This window comes from Hordeum vulgare, chromosome 7H (assembly GCF_904849725.1).
Source record: "Hordeum vulgare subsp. vulgare chromosome 7H, MorexV3_pseudomolecules_assembly, whole genome shotgun sequence".
In the NCBI taxonomy this organism is placed as follows: domain Eukaryota; kingdom Viridiplantae; phylum Streptophyta; class Magnoliopsida; order Poales; family Poaceae; genus Hordeum; species Hordeum vulgare.
The window spans coordinates 574118533-574140928 of NC_058524.1; the positions used below are offsets into that span (position 1 = coordinate 574118533).

The 22396-nt window shown below is 44.4% G+C and overlaps 1 protein-coding gene, 1 long non-coding RNA gene and 2 pseudogenes across 2 annotated transcripts; 1 reads left to right on the forward strand and 3 right to left on the reverse strand.

Annotated features, from left to right (window-relative positions):
* The first annotated feature begins 1618 nt into the window (after positions 1-1618).
* On the forward strand, positions 1619-18569 carry LOC123407071. The gene is made up of 4 exons (XR_006612536.1): positions 1619-2000; positions 2075-2160; positions 8967-9036; positions 18356-18569. It is a non-coding gene; the product is annotated as an uncharacterized LOC123407071 (long non-coding RNA).
* Positions 2463-5289, reverse strand: LOC123407069 (annotated as a pseudogene).
* On the reverse strand, positions 9043-12215 carry LOC123407070 (annotated as a pseudogene).
* On the reverse strand, positions 12225-15635 carry LOC123407068 (G-type lectin S-receptor-like serine/threonine-protein kinase At2g19130). The gene has a single exon (XM_045100112.1). It carries the CDS (start codon positions 15439-15441, stop codon positions 13027-13029), a length of 2415 nt encoding a protein of 804 aa, XP_044956047.1. The 5' UTR covers positions 15442-15635; the 3' UTR covers positions 12225-13026.
* Positions 18570-22396: the final 3827 nt, after the last annotated feature.

Genomic DNA, 22396 nt, shown 5'->3' on the forward strand with positions numbered 1-22396 from the left:
CGGCACCCTAGGGCTTTGCCCCACCCCTTAGCTCCTCCTATATACAAGAGGTTTAGGGCTGTTTGAGACACAACTTTGCCACGTGCAACTCAAACCTACACCTCGTAGTTCTTCCTCTAGATTAGATTTCTGCGGAGCTCGAGCGGAGCCCTGCAGGAATAGATCATCACCAACGCCGGTGCGTCGTCACGTTGCCGGAGAACTCATCTACTTCTCCGTCTCTCTTGCTGGATCAAGAAGGCCGAGATCATCATCGAACTGTACGTGTGCTGAACGCGGAGGTGCTGTCCATTCGGCGCTAGATCGGGACGGATCGTGGGACGGATCGCAAGACGGTTCGTGGGACGGATCGTGGGATGGTTCGAGGGACGGATCGCAAGACGGTTCGTGGGATAGATCGTGGGATAGTTCGAGGGACGGATCGTGAAGACGTACCACTACATCAACCACGTTTCTTAACGCTTCCCGCTGAGCGATCTACAAGAGTATGTGGATCAAATCTCCCTCTCGTAGATGAACATCATCATTATAGGTCTTTGTGTGCGTAGGATTTTTTTTTGTTTCCCATGCAACGTTCCCCAACAAAATTTACCGTGGTATTCATACCCAAGTTATCAGCTCCGAATGCATACGTTACCGTGCTATTTACAGAGAAGTAACCCAGGTATGTTTCAATAACTTTTTATTCGATTCTAAAGTTATCGCGTTGTTTGTACCTAAGTTATCAGGTCTATGATATGCGAGTTATCATTATATTGACCAAAAAGTTACCGGAGGTATATTTCATCAACAACCCACCCCACCCATCACCACCGTCGCCAAAGTTACCAGGACTAGGACACATAAGTTATCAGGTCTGTGATATGTGAGTTATCATTTTATTCACACAAAGTTATCAATGGTATACTTCATCAACCACCCCCCACCCGGTCACCAAATTTATCAAGACTGGGGTACATTAGTTATCAGGCCTACGATGTTTGAGTTACCGTGCTATTCACATAAAAGTTATCGGGGTATATATCATCACCCCTCCCTCACGAAAAGTATCAGGACCGGGGTGCATAAGTTATCGGGTCTCCGGTATGTGAGTTACCATGCTATTCACACGAAAGTTACTCGGGGATACTTGATCACCCCCTCCCCCGCCAAAGTTATCAGGACTGGTCACATAAATTATAACGTCTCTAATGTGTGAGTTACCAGGGTGTTTGTATGTAAGTTATCAGGTCCCCGATGCGTTAATGACCATGTTATTCAGACAACATTATTGAAAGATGTTTCAATATTAAAATTTAGGTTAAAATAATCACGGTATTTGTACGTGGGTTATCAACTATGTTGTACATGTATTACATGCTATGTACGTGGATAATCAACAATAGTTCTTGTTTTCAAGATCTCGCCGTGACGATTTTTTTTGTGAAAACAGATTTTTAATTAAAACAATGATTTAAGCTACATATCAATTTTGAATTTTTTAAATTAAAAAATATATATAGAATGTCATCAGTTTTATTCTCTAATACATACATTACATATGTAAAAAGGTTGGGAAATAGCATTACCGTTAAAAAAAACATATGTGCTGCCGTTCGAGGATGCCCCCGCCCACGGGGTCCCGCTCGTCAGGCCTTCCCCTGACCTCCGGCTCCGCTGTAGCCCCCGCCGCCACACCGGATCAGCGCCGCCGTAACCACCACCGTCACCGCGCAATGAGATGCCGCGGCTTCCTACGCGTCGCGTCGCCCAGACCTGCCGCGGTCCTACTCCGGCCAGCGTCGCGCCGGCCCACCTTCCAGCGCGTGCTCTAGTGCCTCCGCCCTCGCCGCACCGGCGCTCGCTCGAGTCGAGCTCCTGCCAACTTGCCTGACCCGTGGCCACCTCCCCCAGCGAGTTTGTCCATGACCGCCTCCCTTCCCCAACTCTCATCCACTCGGATGCCCCTGAGGCAAGGTCGGGATCGAGCCCCCCCGCCGCGCCGCCGATTTGCCTGACCAGTGAGCCCCGGCGATTTCCATTCTCGTCAGTGTCATCGGACTCTATCTAATTTTTCCCTCATTTCATTTTGTAGTTTCCAGCGCCGGAGATTCACATCGTCGCCGTCTCCCTCACCGCCGGCAAAAACTGTCAGCTGTCGCGCGCGTCTCATGTGCTCGGGTGAGTTTCTGTGCAACCTCTTCGCTGCAGCCTAGCTTGCTATCACCAAGATTGGTGTTGCCATACGTCCATTCAAACCATTACAACTTTATTACTGTATATGGAATACAACTGCATCTCCAATCATAGATTCATAGGCACTATATTTGTATACTCCCTCAATTCCTAAATATAAGTCTTTTAAGAGATTTCACTAAGGGACTACATGCTCCTGAATCGACACTTTAAAGTATGTCTATATACATATACATCCGTATGTAGTCCCCTAGTAAAACCTCTAAAAGAACTTATATTTAGGAACGGAGGGAGTAGTAAATATGTATATAGTTTCAAATGTACACATTTGTATTATAACATCTCGACATACAACCCATCTAGTTTCCCGTATACAGAAGGATTAGGATCATATTGAATGCGAGCTTTAAGTCATAGCTTCGAGGTGTTTTGGTATCGGGGGCATCCTGATCTCAACTAGCCCTTGAAGAATCTGAACTACATGTCCCATTGTTGGTCGATCAAGTTCATTGTCTTGAATGCACCAGCATGCAACCTTGCAAGCCAGTTCAACCTCAACCAGATTGATATCACCATGTAGCTTGTGATCTATCAAACTCCCGACATCTCCTTCAAGAAGCTTTTGTGCGGCATGCACAGGGAAATAAACATCAAGGTTGCCACCGCTAGTACATGCTGCCCACGAGTTCCTCTTTCCAGATATTATTTCCAGCAACATCATCCCGTAGCTATACACATCAACTTTTGGTGTAATGGCAACACCACTGATCCATTCAGGTGCAAGGTACCCATTGTTCCTCTAATTGTAGTCAGTACTCGGCTAAATTCCCTTCCCAAAAGCTTTGCCATCCCAAAGTCCGCAACTTTGGAAATGAGTGAATCATCAAGAAGTATGTTTTCTGGCTTAATATCACAGTGTATGATGCAGTCTCGACAGCTCTCATGCAAGTAAGCTAATCCTCTCGCGACTCCCAGGGCTATGTGGTACCTAACAGTCCAATTCAACGTTGTAGAGTTGTTTCCAAATAGATGCACATCAAGTGAGCGATTTGGCATGTGTTCATAAACAAGCAGCCTCTTAGAACCCTCACAACAGAAACCAAGAAGCTTAACTAAATTGATGTGTTGGATAGCTCCAATCGAGCTCACTTCAGCTCTGAATTGCTTCTCTCCTTGATAAGCACCGTCTAGCCTTTTCACGGCTATGGCAGTTGACTCATTTAAAAAACCCTTGAATACAGAACCAAAACTGCCTGCCCCTAACTTATCTGTGAATTTCGTTGTGGCACGCTGTAAATCAGTGTATCTAAATGCAATGATTCTGTTACAACCTTGAACACCATCCAGTATACGGCTAGAGCTCTTACTTTTGTTTCTCCGTATCATTACCAGGAGAATGAGTGCAAATAAACACAGAACAGAAATGCCTGTAGCAGTTGCAACTCCAATGACAATCCCCTTTCTGTTGTTTTTCAGTCTGTGGAAATCATTAGCTGAAACACGAAGGTAAAGAGTTTCCCCAGTTGAATTAGTAGTGCCACTACATTGTAGTGCTCTTATGTTGAGCAATTCAGTATGCCAGATAGAACATCTTTCATCGGTGAACGAATATGCAGTGCAAGAGCAGTTTCTCAGGCAAATTCGTGCGCACTCATTCGTGCTTGCAGCAGCTTCTACTTTTAGGGTATTCTGGGGCAACTCAACACATGGCACAGAGTAGAACTTGTCTGTGCTATGAGTTGTGCTTTTGTTGCTAATGCAGTCCAACGGAGTATTTCTTGAGCACCCACTGGTTTGATCTTCTAGCTCCCAATCCTTGGGGGATGTTATGGTGAAGCCCTCCATGCACTTGCAATGTGGAAGGGCATTATTATTGCAAATTGTGAAAGGTCCACAGATTGCATAGACATCACACTGAAGTTTCGGTTGGGCATAAATCATTGTCCAATCCTGTGAGCCCTCCAACCAAATAAACGTTTTTCTTTGACCTGAGACGTCAATTACATTACGAGTAACCATAGATTCATCGACTACATTAACGGTCGAATACTTCTCTCGGTTATTGCTGACAAATGTTGCGGTGAAAACTGGGTTGCTGGCTTTCATCTCCGGAAGTGAGGCAAAGTATTTGCCATTCCATACACCGGTCGACCAATATGGTATGGAGGAGTTCAATGCTGTAAGCAAGAACTGATTGAGACCGCTCGGGTCTAACCCATCACAGTAAAGACCAGTAGTTGGGTCGTTCAAGTTCTTCCAAGAAACTAGACGGCGGTTTAGACCAGTGAGCTTGTCCCATCCAAGCTTCGCACCAGGGAAAAGTGTATCTGTGGGGTGATCAAAGCTCTGCCACAGAACCTCTGATGAGTTGGAAGAGTCTGTTAAGATCAGATTTCCACTACTCAAGAGCATAGCAGTGGTGCTATTTCTTGTGATGTTTGCTTGTGTACTCCAGATTATGGACTTGGTGGACTGGTTTATGATGACAAGGTTGCCATCATGGGAGATTGTGAGCTCTGGTGTGGTGGTGTTCTTGATTGGTTTATCCCTATTTGCGACCCACGCAGAGGTAAATTTGGGGACTGTATTGAACGATATGCCAAGGTACCAGTTGGTGGTGTCTTGGGAGGGTTTGCTGCTGCTTGTGTTGAAGAAGCCAAGCGCGTACCTGCCATTCTTGGAGACGAGCTTGTCGTTGACAGCAAGTGCTTGGCCGGCCAATATGGTGTCCGTCGTGACAGAACTTGCTGGGGCACGTAGGAAAAAGAGCAAGGTGAAAACAATGGGGAGGAGATGCATGTTGTTCTGAAGATGAGGGCGAGCTTGCAGCTGCAGAGTGTAGATATAAGTGCCCAAGCCTCAATTCAATGGTTTGGTCATAGCAGTAAAAGGCACGGTGGTGTCAAAAGTCAAGAGTCCATAACAACCATACAACTAGTGGAAAACTGTGTAGCATCATCAGTCTTATTCTGGACTCCTTTTCACTTTGACAGCAGTGAGAAACTTCCTCCGGACTGGGTTTGCGTGGTGGAGACGGAGAGTGGACAGGAAAAGGGCTGAACAAAGAAAAACGTGTGGGCTTGAGATCAGAGATGGTTGTCGGCCCACGTCAAGGTATTCACCATCACAACTTGACTAGTATGCAAACACTTGAGACCCTAGCTTGATAAGTTGCCATATCTTTAAGCAAATAAACATTAGTTTATACAAATGAGATGTCAGGTTTTCGTTAGCGTTACACATTTTGCAAATGTTCTTTTGATCACAACTGTTAGTGTCCTTTCTTGTGTATTTAAGAGGGCAACAGCCATGCCATCTTCCAAATTTAGCTACAACAAATAATCTTGTACTACCTCTGATGACCCTACAACTCTGTAACTGATCTGATTTCTTTTACTTCGGTATATGCGCTTCACCATGTAATCCAACTAAACATGTTTTATTTCCTTGCATGTCTTGGATTTAGCTCGGCCCTGATGATCTCAATATTCATGTATTTCTTTCATATACCCCGTTGTCAGTAGTGTCTCTCTGTCCAGAGAAATCTAGTAGTAGTATTTCTTTTCTACATGAGCTTGTTGATGTATCTCCATTTACTCAATAGTTTCCATTCTTTTGTGCATTTCAAAATGTTCCTATACTTTTTTATTTGAGCAATAAAATATCTTCTCATACTGTATGATTAATGGCATGTCGGTAAAAATCCATGTTTTTTTTTCATTTCCGTGTTTTGACTGAGTGATGTTGTGCTGCACCATATGTCTATCAGAATTATCCTGAGTGCTCGTGTGGTGCAACGGCAACCTTGAAAATACACACATGAAGTTCTACAAAAATCTGTTTTTTTACATGGATACATTTTTTTTCATGTCACAAAACAGAAATTCAGATGCCATTCTAAACCGTAGATCAAGGAAAAAAATACACATAATAGAAAAAAGAAAACACACATCTAGGCTGTGAATTATGCCCAGTTAACTGTCTATTGCAATTGAACTTGTTTTTGTTTCTTGAGCCGTGATTTGAATTCAGACCTGAAAAATTTCACATCATGACAAATCCTTGAGAACAGAAGAGAAGAGTGAAACACTCACCTTGAGAAACGAGAGAGAATGTTGAGAACAAGCATTAGTAGGTGTTCAAAGTTTGTAATAATGCGAGGTACACTGATGTTGTTTCATTAAATGGTGGCTTTTGCCCTGTGGCTCGAAGGAAACCTAAAATGTAAAATAAGGCATTTGATTTGGTGCAAGATCAAATGGGACATGCTTCATCAAATGTCATTGTACGATGTTCGTGTTTTTTTAACACATAAAGGGTCCTTATGTTGATCAAAGTGGTGGGAAAGAGCATCTTGCAGAAGGACTCAGCCTAAAACAAAAATAACAACCAAGTCCCTCAGACTTATAGAGATGCCCTAGAAGCCCTAGAAAGCAGATACATAATGCAGCTGGGTCCAAAATAACCACCGACAACCAATTTTGCCGGCACCATGGACGAGATCACTTGGTCCGATGAAATCAACATGGCTGCGCCATGGACTCTACTATGAGGTTGTTATGCATTCCCTTATGCATCGCACCAGGGAGGAAGAAATCAGGCCGCCCTTCGACCAAGAGGATAAGCGGCGCACTAGAAAAGACCGACCATCGGCCACTATAGTCTCCCTTTGTGGTGACTGCAAAAGATTGTAGAAAACCGACGTTGAAAATTCGCTCTGTTCCCATCAACATCGTCACGCCTCACCTCTGCATCTTCTTGCAGGCAAGATTGAGTCAGAGCTCCAGCATAAGGACTGATGTTGTCCTCGCCGAACACACAAATCCGATAAGGCATGGCGGTGACGAGCCATGTTATGCTGAGATCTTGCACTTGTTCCTTCCACGACCCTGATGGTTATAGGAGAATGACAAGATCATCACCACACCTTACATCGAGCACACCACAAGCTTATTAAGAGGGCTATTGCCATATCCGTCGCTCTAGAACGAAGTGAAATCGTCGAACCTCGTCATGCCACTCACACCAAGTTGCCGTCGGAGAGTTCCCCTGCCCTCCCGCTCCGAGTCATGGAGCTTGAGCCTGCCTGCGGATAACGAGGACCATGAGCGGCACCATCAAGGACACGTGTAAAAGAATATGAGGCATGTGACCGCCCACGCGAGGCTCGAGGAAGCTTCAAGCTAGGATCTGAAAATGTCCGCCAATGACGGCGCGACGCATCGGAAGAAACGTGAGCTCCACGACGATGCCCTCAGGAGGGGAACAACACAACGGGTCGTCGCCACCAAGACTAATTAGACTGTCAAGGGTTTTCACTCGGGCCCCGCTAAGCAAAGAAGACCACAACGAGGCCCCCAACAGGGACGCAACAGCCATGGGCATCACCGTTGCTGGCATCGGAGCACAAGGCTTTGCCCGGATCCTCTCACTCGTGCCACACCGAGGAGTTCCGAGCACCTTTCCACCCCGAGTGAAGCAACAAAAGGTTATGGAGGAGCAAATCCACCTTGCTGCTAAAATTTGTATAACACAAGTGTTGAAAGAACAACTTCAACGTGTTGTGCTAGATATCTCTATAGACACAGAGATAGGGTTGATATGGCGGCATGAGTTCAATCCAAAACTCCTAGAGCACAAGATCTAGCCCAAGATCTTAGATAAGAACAACAAGTTCTACTATAGCTAGTGGGTCTATAGTCTGGTTACAAACTAGAGATGATGACATCTATTTATAGGGCTTTGGAAAGCCTTCACATCTCACTTCTATTAACGACGAGAACACTCCAGAAAACACACCGTTCTACTCATAACTAGAAGACTCTAGAAGACAATAGATAGGGTTGAGAAAATATGATTTTGTTTTCATCTATTATTCTTCATCATCAAGGGAAGACATGCCGCTACCAAGCAAGACATGCAGAGCATGATATGGAAGCCGCAACTGCCGAGGCTAAGGCACCACCAACTCCAAGATCACCAAACACTACATAATCTGCCACCCAAGCGACCAAAAGATGCATCCATCGTCACCGCAACCAAAACTCCTGCTGAAAAGCCAATCTGACATACCGCCATCCGGGGCCGCCGCCCCGATGTCCCTGTTCCCAACCTTGCCCCCGCACACCGACACCATGGACGAAGGCACGCACCATGTCGGTGCCACAACCACTTGTAGCGGCTAACAACGAACCCAAACCAGTTAGATCTGTCTCGAGAGCAGTCAACCCCATCGACCCCGCCCCGCATCGACGAGTACGGCCCCGGTGGCACCCCGACCATCGAATGAGGAGTAGGCGGCATCGCTCCCTGGCCACGACCACGATTTGAAAGGAAGATGGGTCCTTGCCGAGCAGGGGAACCAAATGGAGCGCACCATCGGCTCGACGCGGATGCATCGGGCTCCGCTGGCTACCGGGATGGCCGAAACCGGAGCCTAAGCTGTCGGATTTACGCGGAAGTCAGGGACGGATGCTACCGGAGACGGGAGGAGGGGAGGGACCAAAAGGGAGGAAGGAGGGGAAGGAAGGAGGAAGAGGAGTCGAGCAGCCGCCCTGCTGTCGCCGTCCTCGATGACTGGGTGGTATTTGCCGCCGTTTTCTCAGGCGACGATAAGGAGTATGGTTAAGCCATGGCGGGGAGGAGTGGCGGCGGTAGATGGCAATCAAGCACTTGGCGACTCACCTTGCCCATGACCACCTCCCTTGGTCGGAATGAGCCTTGTCGAATTCCATTCACGTCATCGTGCGCCATTAGCGGTCATCTAATTTCCCCTTTGTTGAATTTTACAGCTTTTCGCATCGGAGATCAAGATCGTCACTATTTCTTCAGTTACTACCGTTGGTGCGTCCGCGTCCTCAGGTGAGTTTCTATGCAACCTCTTTTTGCTGCAGTAGTACTACTAATGTTGAGCTATTGCACTACTTGCTGACCTTGATGCCGTTTTCATGCGGTCTAGCTTGCATTCTCTGTGCAAGGATGAAACCACCAGATTGGTTTTGCTATCTATGGTGCCTATTTCGATATGGATCCACCAGACAATGAAAGCACGACAATACTGAGTACATTCAAACCACTCCAACTTTATTATATGGAATACGACCGCATCTCCAATCACAAGCACTACATTTGTATAGTCCATACAGCTGTAGTTTTAAATATACACATCTGTATTATAACATCTCAACATGCGACCCATCTAGTTTCCCTTGTACAAAAGGATTAGTATCACGTTGAATGAGATTCAGGCCATAGCTTGGAGCAGTCTTGGTATCGGAGGCATCGTGATCTTAACTAGCCCTTCAAGAATCTGAACCACCCGTCCCATTGTTGGCCGATCAAGCTCCTCATCTTGGATGCACCAGCATGCAACCTTGCAAGCCAGGTCAACCTTATCCAAATTGATATCACCATGTAGCTTGCGGTCTACCAAACTCCTGGCGCCTCCTTCAATAAGCTTTTGTGCGGCATGCACGGGGAAATAAACATCAACATTGCCACGGTTGGTACATGGTGCCCACGAGTTCCTCTTTCCGGATATTATTTCCAGCAACATCATCCCGTAGCTATACACATCAACTTTTGGTGTAATGGCAACACCACTAACCCATTCAGGTGCAAGGTACCCAGAAGTTCCTCTCATTGCAGTCAGTACTCGGCTAAATTCCCTTCCCAAAAGCTTCGCCATCCCAAAGTCTGCAACTTTCGGAATGAGTGAATCATCAAGAAGTATGTTTTCTGGCTTGATATTACAGTGTATGATGCAGTCTCGACATCTCTCATGCAAGTAAGCTAACCCTCTAGCAACCCCCAGGGCTATCTGATATCTAATAGTCCAACTAATATAATTGAATTGTTTCGAAATAGATGTACATCAAGAGAGCAATTTCACATGTGTTCATAAACAAGGAACCTTTTGGAACCTTCACAACAGAAACCGGCAAGCTTAACTAAATTGATGTGTTGGACAGCTCCAATCGAGTACAGTGCCAAAACTGCCTGCCCCTAACTTATCTGTGAATTTTGTTGTGGCACGCTGTAAATCAGTATATCTAATTGCAATGATTCTATTGCAACCTTGAACACCATCCGGTATATGGCTAGAGCTCTTACTTTTGTTTCTCCAAACCATTACCAGGACAACAACTGCAAATAAAACTAGAGCAGAAACGCATGTGCCAGTTGCAACTCCGATAACAATCCCCTTTCTGTTATTTTTCACTCCGTGTTAATCTTTAGCAGAAACACAAAGGTAAAGAATTTCTACAGTTGAACTTGAGTTACCACTACATTCTAGCGCTCTTGTGTTGAGCAATTCATTATGCCAGATAGAACACCTTCCATCGTTGAAAGAGTATGCGGTGCAAGAGCAATCACTCAGACAAACTTGTGCACAATGGCTCGCGCTTGCAACAGCTTCTAATTTTGGGGCATTCTCCGGAAACTTAACACATGACAGAGAGTAGAACTTGTCTGTTGTATGAGTTGTGCTTTTGTTGGCAATCCAATCAAACAGAGTATTTCTCGAGCACCCACCTTTTCGATCTTCTAGCTCCCAATCCTTTGGGGATGTTATGGTGAAGCCCTCCATGCAGTTGCAATGTGGAAGCGCATTATATCATTACAAATTGTGAAAGGTCCACAAATTGCATAGACATCACACTGAAGTTTCGGCTGGGCATAGACCATTGTCCAATCCTGTGAGTCCTCCAACCGAATGAACGCTTTTCTTTGACCTGAGACGTCAATTACATTATGAGTAACCATAGATTTATTGACTAAGTTAACTGTCAAATACCTCTCTTGGTCATTGATGACAAATGTTGTGTTGAAAAGTGGGTTGCTGACTTTCATCTCTAGTATTGAATGAAAGTGTTCGCCGTTCCATACACCAGTCGACCAATATGGTATGGAGGAGTTCAATGGTGTAAGCATGAACTGACTGCGACCACTGGGGTCTAACGCATAACAATAGACGCCGGTAGCTGGGCCATTCAACATATTCCAAGGAACAAGACGGTGATTTAGGTTGGTGACCTTGTCCCATCCTAACTTTGCCCCAGGGAAAAGTGTATCTGTGAGTTTGAAGAGTCTCTTAGGATAAGGTTCCACTACTCAAGAGCATGCCAGTGGTGCTATTTCTTGTGATGTTGGCTTGTGTACTCCAGATTATGGACTTGGTGGACCGGTTTAAGTTGACAAGATTGCCATCATGCGAGATTGTGAGCTCCAGTGAGGTGGTGTTCCTGATTGGCGTATCTCTATTTGCAATCCATGCAGAAGTAAATTTGGGTACTGTGTTGAACCATATGCCAAGGTACTAGTTGGTGGTGTCTTGGGAGGATTTGTTGTTGTTTGTTTTGAAGAAGCCAAGCGCGTACCTGCCATTCTTGGAGACGAGCTTGTTGTTCATACCAAGTGCTTGGCCGGCCAAGATGGTGTCCGTCGCGACAGAACTTGCTGGGGCTCGTAGGAAGAAGAGCAAGGTGAAAACAATGGGGACGAGAGGCATGGTGTTCTGAAGTGGAGGGCGAGCTTGCAGCTGCATAGACTACAGATGCAAGTTGGGTGCTTGGGGGTCATGGCAGTAGATAAGCACCGTGGAGTCAACAGTCAAGCGCAATAGCCAAATTAGCTGGAGGAATACTTTTATGTGGTGATGATCTAATGCATAGCACCCACCGCAGGGCAACGCTGTAGTCTGGTCTTGTTTTGGAGTGGGTTTGCGTGGTGTACAGCAGACGAGTGAATGAAGAACGGAGCAGGCAACAAATTAGTGATCTCAACGCTCTTATATTTCTTCACTGAAATGGCATATGGTCAAAATGGCAATGTAAAACAAAACATTTTATCCGGCCTGGAAGTAAAATGGCATATGGTCAAATGTGATGGTTTGGTATCCATGTGATTGTTTTTTCCTGGTGCCGTTCCGTTCATCAAAACTAGTCTGTCCGGTTATTATTGTTAAAAAAGAAATGGCTGCCACCGGGTCCTGCTCGTCAGACCTTCCCCTAACCTCTCACTCCTCCTCTCCTGGCTTGTTGCAGTGCCATGCAAAAGAAAGATGTGCCGCCCTCGCCAGCATCACCAAGCGATGAGAGCCCGCGCACCAGCCGGAGACATTTTTCAGTTACTTCAGAGTGTGAGCTATGTGTCGATCAACTGCTGGGAGGCGATGAACAGAATTGGAAGTTTTCTTGAAAAAAAGGGTATGATCCTATGGTTCTTGTGTAGTTCCTCTTCTTAAGGAACACTTGCTGAGTAAGTGGTTAATGTAATCCTAATTGAACAGCTAAAACTCGTGGCCCAGGTTTGGATATAATAAAACTAAATTCATGTCTGCTACTTTCATGTTTTTGCATACTCTGCACTGTTTTTCTTCAGTTAGCTGTAGAGAAAGTCGTCTGTTTCTTCAGTTGTCATCTTCTTTCTCAGAATCCAGCAGTCCCTCCTTCAGTTCTCCTTCCCGGATATCGCTGCAGTCTAGCTAGCTTGCTATCACCGAGAAAGGATAAAACTCCCAGATTGGTGTTGCCTTTTTAAGCAGAGAAAACAGAAAAAGAAGATATATATTCATGGCCCGACATGTCCACACAATGATCTATGACAGTACTGAGTACACTCAGACAATTACAACTTTATTATAATATGGAATGCAACTGCATCTCCAGTCATAGGCACTACATTTGTATAGTTTACCTATAGTTTTTTTAAACCTGTTTATATAATTTGACGTGCCCGTACTCAATAATACACAAATATATCTATTAATTTTGGATATAGACAGAACATTACATATGTATCATAACATCTCTCTCATGCAATTCATCTGGATTACCTTAAACAAAAGGATTAAGAGCACGAATATGGGCTTCCAGTCATAGCCTCGAGCAGTCTTGGTATTGAGGGCATCCTGATGTCAACTATCCCTTCAAGAATCAGAACTACCTGTGCCATTGTTGGTCGATCAAGCTCATTGTCTTGAATGCACCAACATGCAACCTTGCAAGCCAGTTCAACCTCAACCAGATTGACATCACCTTGTAGCTTGTGATCTGTCAAACACCCAACGTCTCCTTCAAGGAGCTTGTGTGCGGCATGCACAGGAAAATAAACATCAAGGTTGCCACCACTAGAACATGGTGCACATGAGTTCCTCTTTCCAGATATTATTTCCAGCAACATTAACCCGTAGCTATACACATCGACTTTTGCTGAAATAGCCACGCCACTAATCCACTCAGGTGCAAGGTACCCTGCAGTTCCTCTCATTGTAGTCAGTACTCGGCTAAATTCCCTTCCCAAAAGCTTTGCCATCCCAAAGTCTGCAACTTTGGGAATGAGTGAATCATCAAGAAGTATGTTTTCTGGCTTAAGATCGCAGTGTATGATGCAGTCTCGACAGCTCTCGTGCAAGTAGGCTAACCCTCTAGCAACCCCTAGGGCTATCTGATATCTAGTAGTCCAACTCAATGTCGTTGAATTGTTTGGAAATAGATGGACATCAAGAGAGCGATTTGACATGTGTTCATAAACAAGCAACCTCTTGGAACCCTCACAACAAAAACCAACAAGCTTAACTAAATTGATGTGCTGGATAGCTCCAATCGAGCTCACTTCTGCTCTGAATTCCTTCTCTCCTTGATAAGCACCATCAAGCCTCTTCACTGCTATGGGAGTCGAGTCTCCTATAAACCCCTTGAATACAGAACCAAAACTGCCTCCCCCCAACCTATCTTTGAACTTATTTGTTGCACGTTTTAAATAAGTGTATCTAAAAGCAATTATTCCATTACAACCTTGAACACCATCCAACATACGTTCAGAGATCTTCCTTTTTTTCCTCCAAATCAGTGCTAGGAGAATGACTGCAAATAAACCTAGGGCGGAAGAGCCTGTACCAATTGCAAGTCCAATAACAATCCTTTTTCTGTTGTTTTCTAGTCGTTGGAAATCTTTAGCAGAAAGGCGGAGGTAAAGTGTTTCTCCGGAGAAATTGGTAGTGCTACTACACTGTAGAAATCTTATGTTGAGCAATTCATTATGTAAGATAGAACATCCACCATCAATGAAGGAATAAGCAGTGCAAGAGCAACTGTTCAGGCAAACTTGTGCACACTCACTCGCGCTTGCAGCAGCTTGTACTTTTGGGGTGTTCTGGGGTAACTTAACACATGGCACGGAGTAGAACTTGTCTGTGGTTCGTGACATACTTTTGTTGCTAATGCAGTCTAATGGAGTTTTTCTTGAGCAGCCACTTGCTCGGTCTTCTAGATCCCAATCCTTGGGGGATGTTATCGTGAAGCCTTCCATGCAATTGCAATGTGGAACCGCATCATCCGTGCAAATTGTGAATGGTCCACAGATTGCAAAGACATCGCACTGAGCTTTCGGTTGGGCATATATCATTGTCCAGTCTTGTGAGCTATCCAACCAAATGAAAGCTTTTGTTTGACCCGAGACATCAATTACATTACGAGTAACCATAGATGAATTGACTACTTGAAGTGTCATGTACTTCTCTTGGTCATTGTTGACAAATGTCGCGGTGAAAACTGGGTTGCTTGCTGTCATCTCCGGAAGTGAGGCAAAGTATTTGCCATTCCATACACCGGTTGACCAATATGGTATGGAGGAGTTCAATGGTGTAAGCACTAACTGATTGAGACCACTCGGGTCTAAGCCATCATAGTAAACACCAGTAGCTGGGTCGTTCAAGTTCTTCCAAGAAACTAGACGACAAGTTAGACCAGTGAGCTTGTTCCATCCAAGCTTCGCACCAGGGAAAAGTGTATCTGTGGGGTGATCAAAGCTCTGCCACAGAACCTCTGATGAGTTACAAGAGTCTGTTAGGATCAGATTTCCACTACTCAAGAGCATAGCAATGGTGCTATTTCTTGTGTTGTTTGCTTGTGTACTCCAGATTATGGACTTGGTGGACCGGTTTAAGATGACAAGGTTGCCATCGTGGGAGATTGTGAGCTCTGGTGAGGTGGTGTTTTTGATTGGTTTGTCCCTATTTGCGACCCATGCAGAGGTAAATTTGGGGACTGTATTGAACCATATGCCAAGGTACCAGTTGGTGGTGTCTTGGGAGGGTTTGCTGCTGCTTGTGTTGAAGAAGCCAAGCGCGTACCTGCCATTCTTGGAGACGAGCTTGTCGTTGACAGCAAGTGCTTGGCCGGCCAAGATGGTGTCCTTCGCGACAGAACTTGCTGGGGTGCGTAGGAAAAAGAGCAAGGTGAAAGCAATGGGGAGGAAATGCATGTTGTTCTGAAGCCGAGGGCGAGCTTGCAGCTGCAGAGAGTGTAGATATGAGTGCTCAAGCCTCAATTCAATGGTCTGGTCATAGCAGTAAAAGGCACGGTGGTCTCAAAAGTCAAGAGTCCATAACAACCATACAGACTAGTTGAAAACTGTGTAGCATCATCAGTTTTAGAGTTAAATGCATGGGCGGTTTTAGAGTTAAATGCATGGGCGGTCCTTAAAGTTTAGGAGGAGTGCCAAGTTGGTCCCTATTCTATGAAAATGCACGTCTGGGTCCTAAATGTTTGTTAAGTGATTCATGCGAGGTCCTTTTCTTGTCTGACCAGCTTTGACCCACGCCACGTCATCGCATATTTGCATGAAGCCCCCCCAAATCTGATTCAATAGCGACCGCGGTCCCGCTCCCCATGCCAAGTAGATCGAATTAGATGTAGATTTTGACTAGATTCATGATACTTAGGTCCACTTGAGGAGCTGTTCACAGTAGAAATCAACTATGGTGGATTCTTTTGCGGATTAGGCTCGTCCAAATCTTATGTCGATGGCAAAGTTGCTCGTTTTGATGGATGTGAAGAAGACACTTGGTCGCCTTTGTGGCTTAGGGATTTTATGCACCAGCTAGGGTATTCTGAGTCAGCAAATTATAGTTTGTACTAGCTGCTGCCTGGAAAGAACCTAGGTACAGGCCTTCGCATTGTCGACAGTGACACTCACACTCTAAGCATGATCGCTGTGGTTCCCAAATTTCAGTTTTTCCAGTTGTTTGTCGACCACAAAGATATGGCATATCACAATGTACTGGATGGAATTCAACTTACTGGCACACCAAATCTTTCTTCAATGATGACCCCCAATTCTGCTACATGTAATGTAGAAAGTAGCAGTAGCAAGGTTCCACCAATGCAGCAGGAGCAGCAACAACAAAATGTTGGGCATGAGCTTAGAAGAAGCCAGAGGAGACAAGCAGCAGAAGGAGAAGGTCACATTGGCTTAGATAGTGGCATGAAGACAGTGATTGTGACTCAGACTGGGTTGACTCTGACAATGAGATTGGAGCAGATGATGATGATCTATTCAATGAGTGGGTGGATGAAAAAACCAATGGACCACCTGTGAGACCACCAAAATATGACAAGCAAGTTGGTAGGCCCAGGAAGAACAGGAGGAAGAATCCAGTTGAGGAGGAGGAGGGAACTAGGATGAGCAGACATGGAACCATTGGCCACTGCAGTTCATGCCATGAAACAGGTCACAACAAAAGAAAATGCCCAGCACTAGGTAGAGGAGCAGTAGGCCATCCACAACAGCCAGCAGCAGCAGAAGAAGAACCACATCAATAAGCAGCAGAAGAAGAAGAACCAGAGCAACAAGCAGCAGCACAAGAAGAACCACAACAACAAGCAGCAGAAGAAGAAGAACCAGAGCAACAAGCAGCAGAAGGTCTTTCTCCACAGCCAGAGCCAATTCAGATACTGCTACCAGATGAGGAACCAGAAGAAGCTCTCCAGATGACACAAACCAGACAAAAACTACCAATCAAGAAAAAACTAGTGCCACAATCCAGGAGAAGTGCTTCCAGTGTTGTTGCATCCTCAAGCACCCCTGATTTGTCCACAACTAGTATCATTGACATTCTGCAAGAGCAGGTGAGTACATATACCTAGTCCTGCAATTCTGCAACAACAACTGCAACACTGAGAGCTGAGTATTTAATGTCCCATTTTTACAGGCTGCATCCACTCAGCAATCTCAGACTCAAATTCCAGGTCCTCTACCTGAGAGCCAGTTTATTGCAGGTTGTAGAGATGCTCTACCCCCTCCCAGGTCAACAACTGCAACACTGGGCTTGAAAAGGAGGAAGAAAGTGCCCACCAAAAAGAAAGAGAACATAGTCCCTTAGTTGTAGATGATGAGTGACTACTGATGGTTATCTTTTGGCTACAAAACTAGTGAAACCTGATGGTTAGGATATATTTGTAGAACACACGTCCTGGATTAGGGCACTTGTAGAATACACGTCCTGGATTAGCTACTGATCTGGAAACGCACTGAACCGTGCGGCGCATTTGACAGCACGGACACGGAACTAAAGGCAGTGCTGACCCGAGAGGTGCAGGCCTTCTGGGTCCTAAAGCTACTGGCAGCGATGCAACCGGCGACGAAGCCTTCGATCTATTGCCACCAGACGAGCTACCAGCGAGAGACATGGCGGCTGGAGAAGAGAGCTGAGGAAGAGCAAACCTAGGGACTGGAGAATAGAAAGACAGAGTCTTGTAAGGGTTCAGATGCAAATATCCACGACCCAGACGAGAAAAGGACCTCGCATGAATCACTTAACAAACATTTAGGACCCAGACGTGCATTTTCATAGAATAGGGACCAACTTGACGCTTTTCGTAAACTTTGAGGACCGCCCGTGCATTTAACTCTCAGTTTTATTCTGGACTCCTTTTCACTTTGACAGCAGCGAGAAACATCCTTTTGTATTTAAAACCGGAGAGTGGATAGTAAACCGGCTGAACGAAGAAAAACGTGTGGGCTTGAGATCAGAATATGGTTGCCGGCCCACGTCACAGCTTGACAAGTATGCAAACACTTGACGCCCTTGATTGATAAGTTGCCATATCTTTAACCAAATAAACATCAATTGATACAAATGAGATGTCAGGTATTTGTTAGCGTTAATTTTTTTCTGTCAAATGTTCTTTGATTACAACTGTTAGTATTCTTTCTTTTGTATTTAAGAGGGCAACAACCATGCCATGTTCCAAATTTAGCTACAACAAGTAATCTTGTACTACCTCTGACGATGTTACAACTCTGTAGCTGATCTGATTTCTTTTACGTCTGTATATGTGTGTCACTATGTAATCTAACTAAAGTTGTGTTATTTCCTTGCATGTCTTGGAGATAGCTCGACCCTGCTGATCTCGTTATTCGTGTATTTTCTTTCATCTACCTTATGTAAGACATTTTAGATCAGAGGTAGTAATATTCTTTATTTCTGCATGAACTTATTGATGTATGGATCCATTAACACAATAGTTTTTTTTGGTGTGCATTGACTGTAACCTCTTCGGAACATTCCTATATTTTTTATTTGAGCAATCAAATCTCTTTTCATACTATGACTACAGGATTAATGTCATGACAGTAAAATTCCATATGTTTTTCATTTTCGTGTTTTGACTGGGTGCTGCTGTGCTGCACTTTAGGTGTATGGGAATTATCTTATGCCCTCGCTTATGTGGTGCAACCTCCAAATTAAATACACACAGGAAGTTCTACAAAATTCTGATTTTTATTTTCTTGGACATCGACATGATTTTTTTTTTCATATCATAGAACGGAAACTCAGATGCCATTTTAAACCTTAGCTTGAGAGAAAATAAATAAAAATCATAGTATGAATAGTAGTCAATTCAAACTAGGCTGTGAATTATGCCCAGTTAACCACAACTGACCGCGCCTGAAATTCCACAACATGATAAATCCTGAAGAACTGAAGAGAAGGGTGAGATGGGAATGACCTTGTGTCGTGCCACCTGTAAACAAGAGAGAGATAGAATAAAAAAATCCCCTTAGTTGCGGCTAGGGTTACCATCTCCTTGTGGCGATCTTGCCGTCGTCGGGTCCCTACCTATCCTGGCCGCCCCGTGGCCACCCCTTCCGGTGCGCCATGGCAATACTGTCGGACACCCAACCATCCACGAGCGGACGATCGACGCACCATGGCAATACCGTCGGACATGGCAATACCGTCGGACACCCAACCATCCACGAGCGGACGATCGAGGAGCATGGGCCCTTGTGTCCTAAATGGTTTCTTCAACCAACTTGACCTATTGAAAGAGGAGTTTGATGATCTTGTGATCGATGATCAAAGTTGTTACTCAAACTATCCCTACTTAAGTTATGAGTGTGTTTCGTCTTTCTGCTTCGGTGGCTGATGATCTCACATGGATGATGCGACAACACTCATGAGGAGTGGAGAAGGGCATGGTTGAGCTGGAATGAAATGATACCGCTGAAGACGAAAGGTGGCATGGTTTTTGGTGATATGCGCGTGTTTAATCAAGCTCTTCTTGTGAAGGAGGTATGGAGGCTCATCTAGTGGCGGAGTGTGAGCCAAATCCAAGGAGGGGACAAAAAAGCTAGAGACTGTAAGATACCCGTGCTACACTATGAAATCACAAAAAATAAAAAATAAAAAATATACTGAGATATTGATCAAGTCGATGTCATATAGTTGATTGGTACATATCTAGCACAATCAAGCATACGGTTTCCAAGAAATAAAATATTTCTTCTAAGCCAAACATTTAGATCACCGACTTCTCGTCGAACCTACAAAAAATGGAAAATCGGCAACATGTATATTGGCAAATGATGTAGGTTAAATAGTAATCAAATAACTACAGGAAAAAAATTGAGCAAATATTTTCAAAATGTTAAACTGTCAGTGCCCACAAGCACACATATTCCTTAAACTAAAAATACATCTACTAACAACCAGAATGCGCTGAACATGGTAAATTACAGAATTTGTTCTAGCGGTTGTTGCGTCACAACCACAAAATAATATTCAACATAAACACAATGCAAGCAGATTGTTTTCCCAGGCGCTAAGGTATATGATACCGACCTTTTTCTTGTTCTTTGGCAATTTGTTGGCACGAGGGCTGTAACATTTGGGGCGTAAGACCTGCTGCTTTCTTGACCTAGTAGTTCTTCAGCTTCACACCTAAATCCAAGGGTTTCTCCGGAAAACTCCTAAGCTTATCGAATATCTTTTGACGTGACATATTAATCATCGTTTTTTTTAAAAAAAATCTGTGATTTGGTGAGAACAAAAAAAATCCAAGTGCACTTGAAGCTGATACTTAGTATATATGTGCATATGCCTGAGGAAGTCATGCGATTTCATATAAAGGAAATATAACAAACCTAGCTTGGAGAATTTGTGTCTGACCAACTCCTCTAAAACAAGCTGATCCACCACAGAATCAAGTACAGTGCAGTTCCATACGAACCTGAAATAGGTAGCAAAAAATAGGAGATAACACGTGAGAGAGAAGACAATATATCAAGGGCAGGCATTATCCTCTGTTCTAATGTATTGTAATCCTAAAGGCCAGAAAAGTTTGAAAAACATGCCTTTATGGATATTAGCATCTTGGTTTCCTAGCCTAATCAGCACTAAACCAGAATGCGAGAGAACAAAAAGCTTCAGGCCTACATAAATAATACATTACATTGGTAACTACTAACAAACTACACGAACCACCCAGGTGTTCAGTGGTATTTTCTCCAAACTTAATCCCAAGTTACATAATGCTGGTATATATCAGTGTGCTATTCTAGTAAAACTTGACCATGCATATCAACACGCTTTGTTGAAAAAATAAGCGCAAAAGGGAGAAATATCATCCTCTGTCCAAATTCTGGTTAAAAGACAACCGAGATATGAGAGTGAATATTAAACAAAGAAAAACATGTTTTTTTCTACAATCTATCAGTAAAATCAGATTATCCAATCAATCTTAACTGCCCCAAAGGAAACTATTACTTCAGATATTTAACTACAACCAATTCACCATTATATGTTTTCTTGTGCATAATCCAAATAATGCAGCCTGCTTTCCCGTCATCGTAAACTCAGTAGTTCTACCTTAATTGTACAGGAAAAATTCTGGAATGAAAAGTAAGAAACAATCAATTCTTGCTCTATTTCAAATCATCCCCAAATACTACAGCAAAAAATGATCTGATACTTCCTAGTGCATTGACAGTCAAGCAAAATTGCAAATAGGTTCACATTAATACCATCCTTGGTAAGAGCATCTCTAGTAGACCCCATATAAGTGGTCAAATTCGTAAAAAAATTGCATTTTACAGTTCCGATCCCAAAAAATGTGCAGAACAGAAACTATAAAAGTGGTCTAATCCGTAAATTTTTAAGGGGCACGGTAAAGCCACATTCAAAACCCTTATTTTTAAAGGTTGGAAGGCCGGTTCTAGGGGCCTCTATATACCGATCAAACCTCGTTGGAGCAAACACGCCGCCGTGGAGTTTGCTAGAATCCACACTAAACTTGTCGGAATTCATCACCGTACGCCGGAAAAAGGCCCCTCGACGCCGCAATCGATCGCCGCCGGTTTGAATTGGACGAGCTCGGCCTCGCCATGGCCTCCCATGACCTCAGCCTGGCCGCCGGAATCCTCCCAGCACGGCAGGCAAAGGGGCACGGCTGGCCCGGCGCGGCTGGCAACAGAGCAAGTCGCTGACGACAAAGGTGACGGGGCATGGCCGACGGACGACAAGGCGTGGCCGGCGAGGTTGGGCGCGGCCGGCGTGGTGATGGGGTGCGACCGACGGGGACGGGCTGCGGCCGACGGATGACGGGGCATGGCCGGCGGGCGATGGGGCGCGACCGACGGACGACGGGGCATGTCCGACGGGGTTGGACCCTCCTTGGTCCCGCCTACGCTTTGCATTGATATAGTTCATTGATACACCGGATAGCATGTGTGCATGTCTTTTACATGCAAAGTATTATCCAGAGGGTTTGGAGGATTTAGCAGTTGAGAAATGATATAGTTCATGGAAAAGAAATACCTATGATGAGTACCTCAGTTGAATTTTGAAGGAGTTGTTGGCAGTCTTTAAGCAACGATCGTAAATTTATGACTGACAAGATTATGAAGGGGAGATGCCGCTTTTAGTTGAGATGACACAAATACATATATAACATGTTCAGGAATTTTTTTATAATAATATACTACTTTCATACATGGCGTAAAAAAATACAGAAATGAAAATGGATCCTTTTTGTAGTTGTTGGGCGGGGATTTTTTTTTATGCAGCTTGCAAACAATAATATTTTTGAACAAAATTTTATAAATACACCATGAATATGTATAAATTTTCACATATTTTGTTTGAAACTTGAAA